This window comes from Xenopus tropicalis, chromosome 10, assembly GCF_000004195.4.
Source record: "Xenopus tropicalis strain Nigerian chromosome 10, UCB_Xtro_10.0, whole genome shotgun sequence".
NCBI classification, from domain to species: Eukaryota; Metazoa; Chordata; class Amphibia; order Anura; family Pipidae; genus Xenopus; species Xenopus tropicalis.
The window spans coordinates 50,774,823-50,790,062 of record NC_030686.2 but is presented as its reverse complement, the minus strand read 5'-3'; the positions used below and the strand labels follow the sequence as shown (position 1 = coordinate 50,790,062).

Sequence of the window (15,240 nt, the reverse complement as noted above, 5' to 3'; positions counted from 1 at the left end):
ACATTGTTCACGTATAACAGGGGCTTATTAGCCCACTGGGAATTCTATCTCGGAAATACATAAAAGCCGCTTTCTACTCACATCCAAGTTGGGGAAGAAAGAGATATTTGCTTATTTGTTTTGTTTAATATGGAGCTGAGTTCCGCCCCCCCCCCCCCTCCCTGAGCCCAGAGCTGCCCCTCGCAGGGACCCCGAATGCCGACTTCAAAGCCCAGCGCTGAGATATATATGGGGTTGTGCAAGCGCTCATCCAGGGGGGGTTCCCATCACCATATGGAGCCCACCGACACATGGATCCACTTACACAAGATACCGTTCTCTCATAGCCAAAAGGGTATCTGAGTGGGACAGGGGCTTTCAGGGATAGAATTGGGGGTACACATTGGGTCAGATCTGATCCCCAAGCCCAGTAGTGCTTTCCCACTGCCATCCAACATTCCTTCTCTGTATATTGGTATTTATACATATGGGTAGGGGGTGCCATAGTGTTTCCCTTAGACAGTACAGTATGGGGGTACAGCTTATTGTGTGCCCAGAACATTCCTTCTCTGTATATTTGTATTTATACATATGGGTAGGGGGTGCCATAGTGTTTCCCTTAGACAGTACAGTATGGGGGTACAGCTTATTGTGTGCCCAGAACATTCCTTCTCTGTATATTTGTATTTATACATATGGGTAGGGGGTGCCATAGTGTTTCCCTTAGACAGTACAGTATGGGGGTACAGCTTATTGTGTGCCCAGAACATTCCTTCTCTGTATATTTGTATTTATACATATGGGTAGGGGGTGCCATAGTGTTTCCCTTAGACAGTACAGTATGGGGGTACAGCTTATTGTGTGCCCAGAACATTCCTTCTCTGTATATTTGTATTTATACATATGGGTAGGGGGTGCCATAGTGTTTCCCTTAGACAGTACAGTATGGGGGTACAGCTTATTGTGTGCCCAGAACATTCCTTCTCTGTATATTTGTATTTATACATATGGGTAGGGGGTGCCATAGTGTTTCCCTTAGACAGTACAGTATGGGGGTACAGCTTATTGTGTGCCCAGAACATTCCTTCTCTGTATATTTGTATTTATACATATGGGTAGGGGGTGCCATAGTGTTTCCCTTAGACAGTACAGTATGGGGGTACAGCTTATTGTGTGCCCAGAACATTCCTTCTCTGTATATTTGTATTTATACATATGGGTAGGGGGTGCCATAGTGTTTCCCTTAGACAGTACAGTATGGAGGTACAGCTTATTGTGTGCCCAGAACATTCCTTCTCTGTATATTTGTATTTATACATATGGGTAGGAGGTGCCATAGTGTTTCCCACAGATAGGACAGTATGGGGGTATAGAGCGCCCCATCTGGTATCGCCTAGGTTTGGCTTTGGTTTTATGCTCAAGATGAAAAGGATCATTAAGACAGATAATTACGGAGCTATTTTATGCTTCATAAGAATAATTACACTGATTATGACTACAGTGGCTCGTTAATGTAATTATAAAGACTAATTAGTAATTGGCTGCTCAGTGCCCCAGTGGCACAGCTCGTATCCATGCAGCAACAGGAGGGGATCCTGTTATTATGAACAGGAATCTCTCTGGCCTGGGTCTGTTTATTGGCACTGAGAGGGAGCTGCCATAGTGTTTCCCCCAGGCAATACAGGGTGAGGGTTGGCACGTGCCCCGAGATACTAACCCAAAGCTGCCAAGGCCCTGGGTCAGATATAGCCAGGCGCCCAGTATCTGCCCGGATAAACCCGGTGCCTTGGTTATGGTGCCCGCAGTTGGCTCTGATATGGCCCATAGCCACCCTTATATAGACCATAGCCACCCCGATATGGCCCATAGCCACCCTTATATGGCCCATAGCCACCCTGATATTGCACATAGCCACCCTGATATTGCACATAGCCACCCTGATATTGCACATAGACACCCTGATTTGGCCCATAGCCACCCTGATATTGCACATAGCCACCCTGATATTGAACATAGCCACCCTGATATTGCACATAGCCACCCTGATATTGCACATAGCCACCCTGATATTGCACATAGCCACCCTGATATTGCCCATAGCCACCCTGATATGGCCCATAGCCACCCTGATATGGCCCATAGCCACCCTGATATGGCCCATAGCCACCCTGATATAGCACATAGCCACCCTGATTTGGCCCATAGCCACCCTGATTTGGCCCATAGCCACCCTGATTTGGCCCATAGCCACCCTGATATGGCACATAGCCACCCTGATATTGCACATAGCCACCCTGATATGGCCCATAGCCACCCTGATATTGCACATAGCCACCCTGATATTGCCCATAGCCACCCTGATATGGCCCATAGCCACCCTGATATGGCCCATAGCCACCCTGATATGGCCCATAGCCACCCTGATATGGCCCATAGCCACCCTGATATGGCCCATAGCCACCCTGATATGGCCCATAGCCACCCTGATATGGCCCATAGCCACCCTGATATGGCCCATAGCCACCCTGATATGGCACATAGCCACCCTGATATGGCCCATAGCCACCCTGATTTGGCCCATAGCCACCCTGATTTGGCCCATAGCCACCCTGATATTGCACATAGCCACCCTGATATGGCACATAGCCACCCTGATATTGCACATAGCCACCCTGATATGGCACATAGCCACCCTGATATTGCACATAGCCACCCTGATATTGCCCATAGCCACCCTGATATGGCCCATAGCCGCACATATGTAGATCTGAATATTCCCAAGCAGAATCTGCGCCCAGAGATGGCGCCAAACCCCCATATCTTATCATTTTGCCCCCGGGCCAGCACTTAGATCACAACAGGAACCAATGCAGTGTTCTGATCCAAGTTCTGCCCCACATTGACTGAATTTGCTCTGTGCCAGGGGGTCTGAGTGGTACTGACAGCCCTTATTTCCATTGCAGGTTCTGAAAGATGAAGTAGAAAACTACAGCCTGGAACTTCGGGCCACGGAGAAGAAGCTTCAGGAGAAGGAACTGGCTGCGCAGGAACAGGTATTGGTTCTGACCCAGTGGGCCGGTCAGTCACACTTTCTTATTCTTCCCCTTGGTCAGACTGCCCAACCAGAGAATCTCCAGGGGGCGCACCTGTAAGGATGGACCAATGGGAATTGTCCTTGATTGGAGCCCACTGGATCCTGTGTGATTCTGCCAGACCCGGCCAACCATTAACCAGTCATTATTCCCACTGTGGGCCTCTAGAGATACTGATACCGAATTGCTGTGAGAGTGGGTCCCAGGATCAGGTTCTTTGGTGGTCCCAGGGAGACCCGGTCCAATGCTGTTCTTTTCTCTGGGCGAATATACAGACAAAGGAATGGGTCATTGTGACACTCTAATTTGTCTTTATTATACCCCCCTAAACCCAACATTTGGTTGTGCTTCCCCTTTAGTATCTATGGGGATTACAGATGTACGTGGCTTGTGGTTCTGGGGGTATCCCACGGGGGTCCAGGTTATGGGGAGTGTGTAGGGGGGGGTGCCACTGGCACATAGGGTATACTGCACCTGCGGGTACACTTGCCCATAGGGTATACTGCATCTGCGGGTACACTTGCCCATAGGGTATACTGCACCTGCGGGTACACTTGCCCATAGGGTATACTGCACCTGCGGCTACACTTGCCCATAGGGTATACTGCACCTGCGGGTACACTTGCCCATAGGGTATACTGCACCTGCGGGTTCACTTGCCCATAGGGTATACTGCACCTGCGAGTACACTTGCCCATAGGGTATACTGCACCTGCGGGTACACTTGCCCATAGGGTATACTGCACCTGCGGGTACACTTGCCCATAGGGTATACTGCACCTGCGGATACACTTACCCATAGGGTATACTGCACCTGCGGGTACACTTGCCCATAGGGTATACTGCACCTGTGGGTACACTTGCCCATAGGGTATACTGCACCTGCGGGTACACTTGCCCATAGAGTATACTGCACCTGCGAGTACACTTGCCCATAGGGTATACTGCACCTGCGGGTACATTTGCCCATAGGATAGGTTGCCCATAGGGTATAATGGCCCGTGCCACGCACCTTGTACAGAATTCCATTCTAATCTAGGCCGTGCGGGTCTCCGTGGCATTCCTGGCATGACTGGCGCCACATACCAAGCTGAAACTGACAGTTATTGACAGATTTGTGCCATTTATAAGCCGCGGCTCTTGCCTTTCATGCCATATTGTTTGCCCCGCGAGGCTCTACCGGCTGAGATAAGGGGGCAGCAGGGGTCAGACAGGAGAGACAGTCTGTCTAGGCCCTCCTCCAGCTACTTTTCATGTTAGCAGCCCTTAAGCAGTGAGAAAACCGGGCATCTATGTGACAGTGAGTTGTCTGTGTGACAGCGGGGTGTCTGTGTGACAGTGGGGCATCTATGTGACAGCGAGGTGTCTGTGTGACAGCGGGGTGTCTGTGTGACAGCGGGGTGTCTGTGTGACAGCGGGGTGTCTGTGTGACAGCGGGGTGTCTGTGTGACAGCGGGGTGTCTGTGTGACAGTGGGGCATCTATGTGACAGCGAGGTGTCTGTGTGACAGCGGGGTGTCTGTGTGACAGCGGGGTGTCTGTGTGACAGCGTGGTGTCTGTGTGGGGTATCTGTGTGACAGTGGGGTGTCTGTGTGACAGTGGGGTGTCTGTGTGGGGTGCCTGTGTGACAGCGGGGTGTCTGTGTGGGGTGTCTGTGTGACAGCGGGGTGTCTATGTGGGGTATCTGTGTGACAGTGGGGTATCTGTGTGACAGTGAAAGAAATAAGCGCTTCAATAAACTGATATAAATATACACCAAAGGTTAACTTCCCCTTTAGAGACAGATATTTCCCTTCTCGTCACTGCCTATGTTTATCACTGTCCCGCTGCAGGTGACCCAGATCCGCCAGGAGTATGAGCTGAAGATTAAGGGTCTGATGCCGGCGACGGTGAGGCAGGAGCTGGAGGGCACCATCACGTCGCTAAAATCCCAGGTACCGGGGGGGGCGGCCAGACTGGGGCGGGTCTGATGGGCAAGGTGTGGCACAGGTAACCTATTGGGCCTCTCTTACAGGTCAACTTCCTGCAGAAAAGGGCACAGCTTCTCCAGGCCGACCTTGATATTCAGCAGAGTAAACGGTAAGGGAGACAGGCACGTGCCATGCCCTGTGCCCACTGCTGCCCCTGGCAAAGCCTCATGGGATAATTGCTTTAGGTTGTTTCATATTGCCAGGCTGCCCAGGCCCAACCAACAGGGCTTGTGGGCCCACAGCATTCCTTGTGTGCCCACACCCCCATTCCACTGCCACTGGGCAAGCAACGGGCACTCACCCTGCAGTGCAGCAGTGGGACGTGGGGTACAGCCGGCACCAGGAGACTGGCAGAGGCCAACATTCTGGGCACCGTCATGCTCATCTATGGGTTAATTCTGGATCGGTATCAGTGGGTTAATTCTGGGTCAGTATCAATGGGTTGATTCTGGGTCAGTATCAATGGGTTAATTCTGGGTCAGTATCAATGGGTTAATTCTGGGTCAGTATCAGTGGGTTAATTCTGGGTCAGTATCAGTGGGTTAATTCTGGGTCAGTATCAGTGGGTTAATTCTGGGTCAGTATCAGTGGGTTAATTCTGGGTCAGTATCAGTGGGTTAATTCTGGGTCAGTATCAATGGGTTGATTCTGGCTCAGTATCAGTGGGTTAATTCTGGGTCAGTATTCTGGATGAGTTCTTGATCAAGCAGAATACCCAAGGCTATTGTGATACTAATACCTACAGTTAGTACTAGTGGTTGTATTTATAATTTATGTATGTGAGTGTATAGATTGGTAAGTATAGGTTGTGTGCTGGGTTTACTTGGATGGGTTGAACTTGATGGACAATGGTCTTTTTTCAACCCTATGTAACTATGTAACTATGTAAGTATCAATGGGTTAATTCTGGGTCAGTATCAATGGGTTGATTCTGGGTCAGTATCAATGGGTTGATTCTGGGTCAGTATCAATGGGTTGATTCTGGGTCAGTATCAATGGGTTGATTCTGGGTCACTATCAATGGGTTAATTCTGGGCCAGTATCAGTGGGTTAATTCTGGGTCAGTATTAGTGGGTTAATTCTAGGTCAGTATTAGTGGGTTAATTCTGGGTCAGTATCAATGGGTTAATTCTGGGTCAGTATCAATGGGTTAATTCTGGGCCAGTATCAGTGGGTTAATTCTGGGTCAGTATTAGTGGGTTAATTCTGGGCCAGTATCAGTGGGTTAATTCTGGGTCAGTATTAGTGGGTTAATTCTAGGTCAGTATTAGTGGGTTAATTCTGGGTCAGTATCAATGGGTTAATTCTGGGTCGGTATCAGTGGGTTAATTCTGGGTCGGTATCAGTGGGTTAATTCTGGGTCGGTATCAGTGGGTTAATTCTGGGTCAGTATCAATGGGTTAATTCTGGGTCAGTATCAGTGGGTTAATTCTGGGTCAGTATCAATGGGTTAATTCTGGGTCGGTATCAGTGGGTTAATTCTGGGTCAGTATCAATGGGTTAATTCTGGGTCGGTATCAGTGGGTTAATTCTGGGTCGGTATCAGTGGGTTAATTCTGGGTCAGTATCAATGGGTTAATTCTGGGTCGGTATCAGTGGGTTAATTCTGGGTCAGTATCAGTGGGTTAATTCTGGGTCAGTATCAATGGGTTAATTCTGGGTCGGTATCAGTGGGTTAATTCTGGGTCAGTATCAATGGGTTAATTCTGGGTCAGTATCAAGGGGTTTATTCTGGGTCAGTATCAATGGGTTAATTCTGGGTCAGTATCAATGGGTTGATTCTGGGTCAGTATCAGTGGGTTAATTCTGGGTCAGTATCAATGGGTTAATTCTGGGTCAGTATCAGTGGGTTAATTCTAGGTCAGTATCAGTGGGTTAATTCTGGATCGGTATCAATGGGTTAATTCTGGGTCAGTATCAGTGGGTTAATTCTGGGTCAGTATCAATGGGTTAATTCTGGGTCAGTATCAATGGGTTAATTTTGGGTCAGTATCAATGGGTTAATTCTGGGTCAGTATCAATGGGTTAATTCTGGGTCAGTATCAATGGGTTAATTCTGGGTCAGTATCAATGGGTTAATTCTGGGTCAGTATCAGTGGGTTAATTCTGGGTCAGTATCAATGGGTTAATTCTGGGTCAGTATCAATGGGTTAATTCTGGGTCAGTATCAATGGGTTAATTCTGGGTCAGTATCAATAGCACAGGGGAAATGCCCCCGACACAGACACTTACCTGCCCCAATACTTCTCTCTTGCAGGTTATGACCCCCCCCGTGTCCCCCCGGATATCATGGCGGCCGGAGTCGGACATCGCAGCCAGACTGTGAGCCCCATAAATACAATATCTTTATTCATTCTGCCCCTTATACCCCCATCCCATTCCAACCTCCCCCCCGGGTCCCCCCCCCCCATGTCTGTGCATTTGGGGGGACCCTGCTTTTTTATTACACAAATGCGCCTATTTCATTGCTATTTATTCTACATGTTTGTGCCGTATGTACCAGTTATTTAATACATTAAAGATATTTTGTACTGTATTCCCCACACTGTCCTTACTCTCATCAGTCACTGCCCGGGGTACGGACAGAACCATTCAGCCCAGTGTCATGGGGGGCACTGTGACCCGGCTGGGGGTGTCTGCAGCCCCACATTCCCATAGTCACCATTTGTTACTGCCCATTGGCCCAGTTGGAGTCCAGATCACCCCGAGCTCTCAGGCTGATCCAGTGGTACCGGCTTCTGCAGCTCCTTAGTAATAAAAACTGGGGTTCATTTTCTTCTGTCTGCACAGGGAAAACTGGGGTTAAGGGTCTCACTCAACAGAGAGGGTCCCGGATGCATTAGGGGCAGTATTAGGGTATAAGCACAGCAGTCTGCTCTTGCTTTTTGGCAGAGCTTCTCCCACCAATGTGCGAGTGGGGAAGATAAGGGGGCTAAGCTGGGGCAGAGCAAAGCAAACCACTGTAGTGCAGGATATGTGAGTTTGGGAAGCCTGAGCATGTGACATGGCACAGCCAATGGTGCACTGATCATGTGATGAGACGGGGCCCCTTTGCCCATTAAATCCTCGCCGTTAGGGAGCGGCTGGAAATGAGAGCGGCTTTTGTGCCGCCAGATAATGGGAATGGTTTGTAAGGCGCGTAAATATAGAATGAAAGCGCACTTACCCTTTAATATCAGAGAGAGGCCGGGTAAAGGCGCTCACAGCTCCCTCTCATGTTACCGGAACATTCTGCCCTTCTTCTTACCTGGCTGCATGGTGACATAGTCACCTGGTTGCATTGTTGGGTGGTCACATTGGTGCGTGGTTGCAGAGTCACATGGTTGCAGAGTCACATGGTTGCATTGCTGGGTGGTTGCAGAGTCACATTGGTGCGTGTTTGCAGAGTCGCGTGGTTGCAATGTTGCAGTCACATGGTTGCATTGCTCCGTGGTTGCAGAGTCACATTGTTGCGTGGTTGCTGTGTCACATGGTTGCAATGTTGTGTGGTTGCAATGTCACATGGTTGCATTGCTGCGTGGTTGCAGAGTCACATTGTTGCGTGGTTGCAATGTTGCAGTGTCACATGGTTGCAATGTCACATGATTGCATTGTTGCGTGGTTGCAGAGTCGCGTGGTTGCAGAGTCATATGGTTGTATTGCTGCGTGGTTGCAATGTTGCGTGGTTGCAGTGTCACATGGTTGCATTGTTGCGTGGTTGCAGCGTCAAGTGGTTGCAATGTTGCGTGGTTGCAGAGTCATATGGTTGTATTGCTGCGTGGTTGCAGAGTCACATTGTTGCGTGGTTGCAGCGCCGCGTGGTTGCATTGGATATTTCACTGGGTACTGCAGAGTCAATTTCCTGGGTGCTGGGAGTTATAGTTCTACAACAGCTGGAAGGCAGCATATTAAATATGTAACTGCCCGGCCTTGCCCCTGCCCCACCTTGCAGTTTAAGCGCTGCTTAGGCAATCTCTCCCCACGTCACTCCTGGAATGGCTTAGGGCTGGAGGGTCGCCCCCTGTGACCCCCCCCCCAGGGCACTGGGGCCTTAGAAAAACATTCAATGTTTGTGTTGACATAACTGTGCTTAATGGCTACTGTTCTGCCCCCGGGGCAACTCCCTGCAACCCAGCGCGCAGTGGGTTACTGATCATATACACCCTGTGTAACTGCCTTAGCAACCCTGCTCTTGTAATGAAAGGGAAGGGGGGCAGTTAGTTGCGCAGAGGAAGCTGTCACTTGCCCCTGTGACTGGTTATAAAGGAAGTCCGGGGGCCATATTGAATTGCAAATGGCTCTTCCCTGAACAATTGGCCACATCTGCCCCAAGGGCCCCTTTGAAGTGCACAGTTTGTTTGCAGCTAAGTGGATTAGTGCTGGGGCCCCTGAGCCCGACAGTGACAGCACCTGGCACAACATGGGGCCCAATGAGAAGCCCCGCCCCTTCCCATACAGAAGCCCCAGATCAAAGGCCACTGCCCTGCAAGTGCCCCGCCCCTCAGGAAAACACACAGGGACAGTGCAGGGTATTGTAGGCACTCACAGTATCACTTACCCCTTACAGAGACCCTCCTACAGCAAATACCCCCCCCCCCCGTGACCCCCGCCAGGCACCATAGCACCCGCAGCTGTCACTCACACAGGCTCCTTGTTACATTGGTCATCATTACACACTAGCTACCATAGTAACAGGGGGGCAGGATGGAGACTGTGGAGCAGGATGGAGACTGTGGAGCAGGATGGAGACTGTGGGGCAGGATGGAGACTGTGGGGCAGGATGGCAGGATGGAGACTGTGGAGCAGGATGGAGACTGTGGAGCAGGATGGAGACTGTGGGGCAGGATGGAGACTGTGGGGCAGGATGGAGACTGTGGAGCAGGATGGAGACTGTGGGGCAGGATGGAGACTGTGGGGCAGGATGGAGACTGTGGGGCAGGATGGAGACAGTAAGGCAAGATGAAGACAGTAGGGCAAGATGGAGACAATAGGGCAAGATGGAGACAGTAGGGCAAGATGGAGACAGTAGGGCAAGATGGAGACAGTAGGACAAGATGGGGACAGTAGGGCAAGATGGGGACAGTAGGGCAAGATGGAGACAGTAGGGCAAGATGGAGACAGTAGGACGAGACAATACGGAAAGATGGAGACAGTAGGGCAAGATGGAGACAGTAGGGCAAGATGGAGACAGTGGGGCAAGATGGGGACAGTAGGGCAAGATGGGGACAGTAGGGCAAGATGGGGACAGTAGGGCAAGATGGAGACAGTAGGGCAAGATGGAGACAGTAGGGCAAGATGGAGACAGTAGGGCAAGATGGGGACAGTAGGGCAAGATGGAGACAGTAGGACAAGATGGGCGACAGTAGGGCAAGATGGAGACAGTAGGACAAGATGGAGACAGTAGGGCAAGATGGGGACAGTAGGGCAAGATGGGGACAGTAGGGCAAGATGGGGACAGTAGGGCAAGATGGGGACAGTAGGGCAAGATGGAGACAGTAGGGCAAGATGGGGACAGTAGGGCAAGATGGGGACAGTAGGGCAAGATGGAGACAGTAGGGCAAGATGGAGACAGTAGGGCAAGATGGAGACAGTAGGGCAAGATGGGGACAGTAGGGCAAGATGGAGACAGTAGGACAAGATGGGCGACAGTAGGGCAAGATGGAGACAGTAGGACAAGATGGAGACAGTAGGGCAAGATGGGGACAGTAGGGCAAGATGGAGACAGTAGGACAAGATGGGCGACAGTAGGGCAAGATGGAGACAGTAGGACAAGATGGAGACAGTAGGGCAAGATGGGGACAGCAGGGCAAGATGGAGACAGTAGGGCAAGAAGGGGACAGCAGGGCAAGATGGAGACAGTAGGGCAAGAAGGGCTGCATCTCCATAAAGATTAGATGAGATAAGGGGAGCAGAGTGGGGCCCCTGCGGATCACTGTTACCCCAGCTGTCTAACAATAGGATGCCCCCCAGTGAAGCAGTGCATCTGAATGGGGGGGGGCTTGTATGACAGTCTCGGGATCCCCTACAGTCAGTGCTTAGGGGCCACATCTCTTTGCCCTGAGAGCCCATTTGATGTGCAGATGGGTTTGGCCGCTCAGTCATTGGAGGGTTTATGCACTTTCCTCTCTGCCTTTGTCTCAGGAATCCTTAGCCCCCAACACACACATGAAAGGATAATCACTTCAAAGCAAAGTGTTTAACCCCGGGCTAAAGGCAACCGGACACCCAGGTGACTGACAGCCAAGTGATCACAGGACCCAGATACAAAGACTCGCCGATCACATGGTTTTTATTGTGCTGCCATATTGCTGTGGTTACCTAGGGGCCCGGCTAGGAAACGCTTTAAAGGCAGGTATTACCCCCAAACGTAAGGATAATAAGCCTAATCTCACACCGATGTGCCCCCCCAAAGCCCCTGTATGAGTAACATCAGCTCTATCTCCCGGCAGTGCTGCCGACTGGTGAGGCTTTAGCTGCACTGTATAAAATATGCACTTACCCTTTAATAGCCACAATAACCCAGTGCCATGTTTATAGCCAGGAGAATGCGGCCAGTAGCCCAAAAGCTCTTACAGCAAATCCCACTCTAAGCAGAGAAAGGGTATTGCTGGGAGTGTGGAAATGACCCGCTGTGGGGGGCAATTCCAGGGGGTACCATTGGCACTGCCTGCTGGGAATAATCTGCTGACTCCGCAGCCATTCCCTAATGCCCCATTCCCCTAAGCTGTCCCTCCAGCTCCCATAAACCCACTGCTCCATGACTTATAATATCCTTATCATTTACAGTAGGGGGTACAGTATCCCTTATAATACATGAGTGATACTCAGAGTTCCCTGTATAACTCAGCCTGCAGCCTTGTGCCTTTATATGGGGGGCACAGAACCCCTCAGTGACTGCTAATATCCTTATCATTTACAGTAGGGGGTACATTATCCCTTATAATACATGAGTGATACTCAGAGTTCCCTGTATAACTCAGCCTGCAGCCTTGTGCCTTTATATGGGGGGCACAGAACCCCTCAGTGACTGCTAATATCCTTATCATTTACAGTAGGGGGTACAGTATCCCTTATAATACATGAGTGATACTCAGAGTTCCCTGTATAACTCAGCCTGCAGCCTTGTGCCTTTATATGGGGGGCACAGAACCCCTCAGTGACTGCTAATATCCTTATCATTTACAGTAGGGGGTACATTATCCCTTATAATAAATGAGTGATACTCAGAGTTCCCTGTATAACTCAGCCTGCAGCCTTGTGCCTTTATATGGGGGGCACAGAACCCCTCAGTGACTGCTAATATCCTTATCATTTACAGTAGGGGGTACATTATCCCTTATAATACATGAGTGATACTCAGAGTTCCCTGTATAACTCAGCCTGCAGCCTTGTGCCTTTATATGGGGGGCACAGAACCCCTCAGTGACTGCTAATATCCTTATCATATACAGTAGGGGGTACATTATCCCTTATAATACATGAGTGATACTCAGAGTTCCCTGTATAACTCAGCCTGCAGCCTTGTGCCTTTATATGGGGGGCACAGAACCCCTCAGTGACTGCTAATATCCTTATCATTTACAGTAGGGGGGTACATTAGCGCTGTATATTTGAAATTAGGGGTAGTGAATTCATGCTTGATGTGAGTGAGCCGCAGAGCTTGCAGTCATTGGCAGAGCCTATAAATGAGAAGCAATGAATTGGGTGCTTGGGGGTGCCAGATGGGTGCAGACGGGGGGCTCAGATCAGGTTGGTGAGGGCCCACAAATAAGAACCTGTTGGAGGGTAGGGTGAGGGGGGGCTCCCTGTAATTACTGACATGTGGAAGGGGCGGAGCTCCCAGATGAAAGATGGCTCCATGTTTCGTTATGGCGTTTACATAATGTTTTAAAGATGAGCCGAGCAGATTATTTACAGGTTGGGAAAATCAGGCGCGGAGAAAGGGGTCTCTGAGGGGGGGAGTTTAACCCCTGCCAGGCCACTGCTGCCTCTGGGACCAACACACAAGCTGCTGTTTGCCCTTTCAGACATTTGGGGGTACAGCTGTGCCCCCCTTTTATAACACTAGAGTGTAAGCTTCATGGGGCAAGACCTGCGATTGTACCATTAGATTAGTTTCTCCTATTGTATCACTAGACTGTAACCTCCTTGGGGTAAGGTCTCCCCTATTACTGCTAGATTGTAAGCTCTTTGGTGCAGAATCTCCTGTTAGTTTGTTTGCTTCTGTATGTATATTTGGGGGCCCGGGGCATGACTGTAGCTGGATATTCGGGGGGTATGATGGGTCCCATTGATCTGATTGGTGCACGGTTGTGCCAGGGTGCCTGTCCCTTTAAGAGTGGAGCTGGGAGGGGGGGTAATGTGATTGGGGCGGCAGGATGAGTGAGCTGTAAAGCCTGGGGGGGCTTGGCTGATCTGCTTCTCTTTGATAAGCGCCCTGAGACCCTGCTGTCCCTCTGCCCTGGCACCACAGGGGGGCAGCACTGGGTCTGTGTGTGTAGGGGGGGCTGTATGAGAGCGCAGGGGAGGGAGGGGGCAGCAGCCTGGGAGGATGAGGAGGATGAGGATGAATCACACACACAGCGGTGCTGCTGGCAGCACATGGAGCCTTTGATGTGGAGCTGAGCTGGGATGGAGCCCACAGGAAATCTGCTGCAGGGGCTGTGAAGCCGGACTGGCTGGGGCCCGAGGGGCAGGACTGGCTGGGGCCCGAGGGGCAGGACTGGCTGGGGCCCGAGGGGCAGGACTGGCTGGGACCCGAGGGGCAGGACTGGCTGGGGCCCGAGGGGCAGGACTGGCTGGGACCCGAGGGGCAGGAATCGCTGGAGCTGGGGGAGCGCACTCAGTCTGTGGGGCCCATGCTGCTGCAGAAGTGGGGTACACTGGCAGGAAACAGGGGGTGCACAGGGCCCCCCACACACACATGGTAAGTGGCTGTGATGCAGGGGAGGGGGCTGTGCTGGGAGTTTGCAAAATACTCATTTTTATTCCCCTCTTTAAGGTGAATGTGACAGATTTCTCCCTCCCCACCCACCCACCCTCATCTCCTGCCCCCTCCCCCAGCCCCTCCCCGGCCCCCCGCCCCCTGGGATGGCTAAAGGAGTTACATTCTTAGGGGTCACTTAGTTGTACAGGGCTCCCAGAGGCAGCTAGGGCTGAGCCCCCCAAACCTGCTCACCCTCCCACCCCCCCGCAGGAGCATGCCTGGGGGGCCCCGCAGCTTGGGGACTTTGGGGCAGCTCTTCTGGAGGCAGAGATGGATGCGCATACAGTCAGGTAATGTTGTGCCCCTTATTGGGTGCTGGGGGGGGGGGGGCAGCTGTCACTGTGCCAAGGGTAACTACCCCCCGCCATGGCAGTCGGATTCATTGGAACTAATATCACATGAGATGGGGAGAGGGGGGCATTTATATGAGCACTTACCCTTTAAACCTAATTAGGAACTATGGGTAGTGGGTAGGATGATCCTTGTGATTGTCAGCTCTGCTGTTTCGCTGGGGGGTGGGTAGTTGTCATTAAATGTGAATATATACCCCCCCCCCCCCCCATCCCGTGCCCCCAGGCAGCAAATATTGTGTTTTCAGCTCAAGGGAGATTCTCCTGCTTGTGATCTAAATCTGGAAAAGGGGAGATGGAATGGGAGACAGAGGGGCAGAGAGACAGACAGGGGGACAGAGGGGCAGAGAGACAGACAGGGGGACAGAGAGACAGACGGGGGACAGAGGGGCAGAGAGACAGACAGGGGGACAGAGAGACAGACGGGGGACAGAGGGGCAGAGAGACAGACAGAGGGGCAGAGAGACAGACAGGGGGACAGAGAGACAGACAGAGGGGCAGACAGATGGGGTCAGAGAGACAAACAGGGGGGCAGAGAGACAGACATGGGGACAGAGAGACAGACAGGGGGACAGAGAGACAGACTGACAGGGACAGACAGACAGACTGACAGGGACAGGCAGACAGACTGACAGGGACAGGCAGACAGACTGACAGGGACAGGCAGGCAGACAGACTGACAGGGACAGACAGACAAACTGACAGGGACAGACAGACTGACAGGGACCTAGAGACAGACTGATAGGGACATAGAGACAGACTGATAGGGACATAGAGACATACTGACAGGGACCTAGAGACAAACTGACAGGGACAGAGAGACTGACAGAGAGAGAGAGACAGATGGACAGACAGACAGAGGCAGCGTTCCCTTTGTATCTCCC

General features: G+C 51.3%; 1 protein-coding gene across 7 annotated transcripts in view; it reads left to right on the top strand.

Moving 5' to 3' along the window:
• The window catches only part of cep112 (centrosomal protein 112kDa), a 93,316-nt gene that overhangs the window by 77,698 nt on the left and 378 nt on the right, over window positions 1–15,240 (top strand). For 6 of the 7 annotated variants that reach the window (XM_031894239.1, XM_031894238.1, XM_031894235.1 and 3 more), the window contains 4 exons: window positions 2,943–3,032; window positions 4,904–5,005; window positions 5,086–5,150; window positions 7,299–7,577. In XM_031894239.1, the coding sequence (XP_031750099.1) occupies window positions 2,943–3,032; window positions 4,904–5,005; window positions 5,086–5,150; window positions 7,299–7,305 (264 nt within the window). In that variant the 3' untranslated portion in view covers window positions 7,306–7,577. Of the gene's footprint in view, window positions 1–2,942; window positions 3,033–4,903; window positions 5,006–5,085; window positions 5,151–7,298; window positions 7,578–15,240 lie in introns of those variants that run through there. The other variant, XR_004220625.1, reaches the window with a different exon arrangement.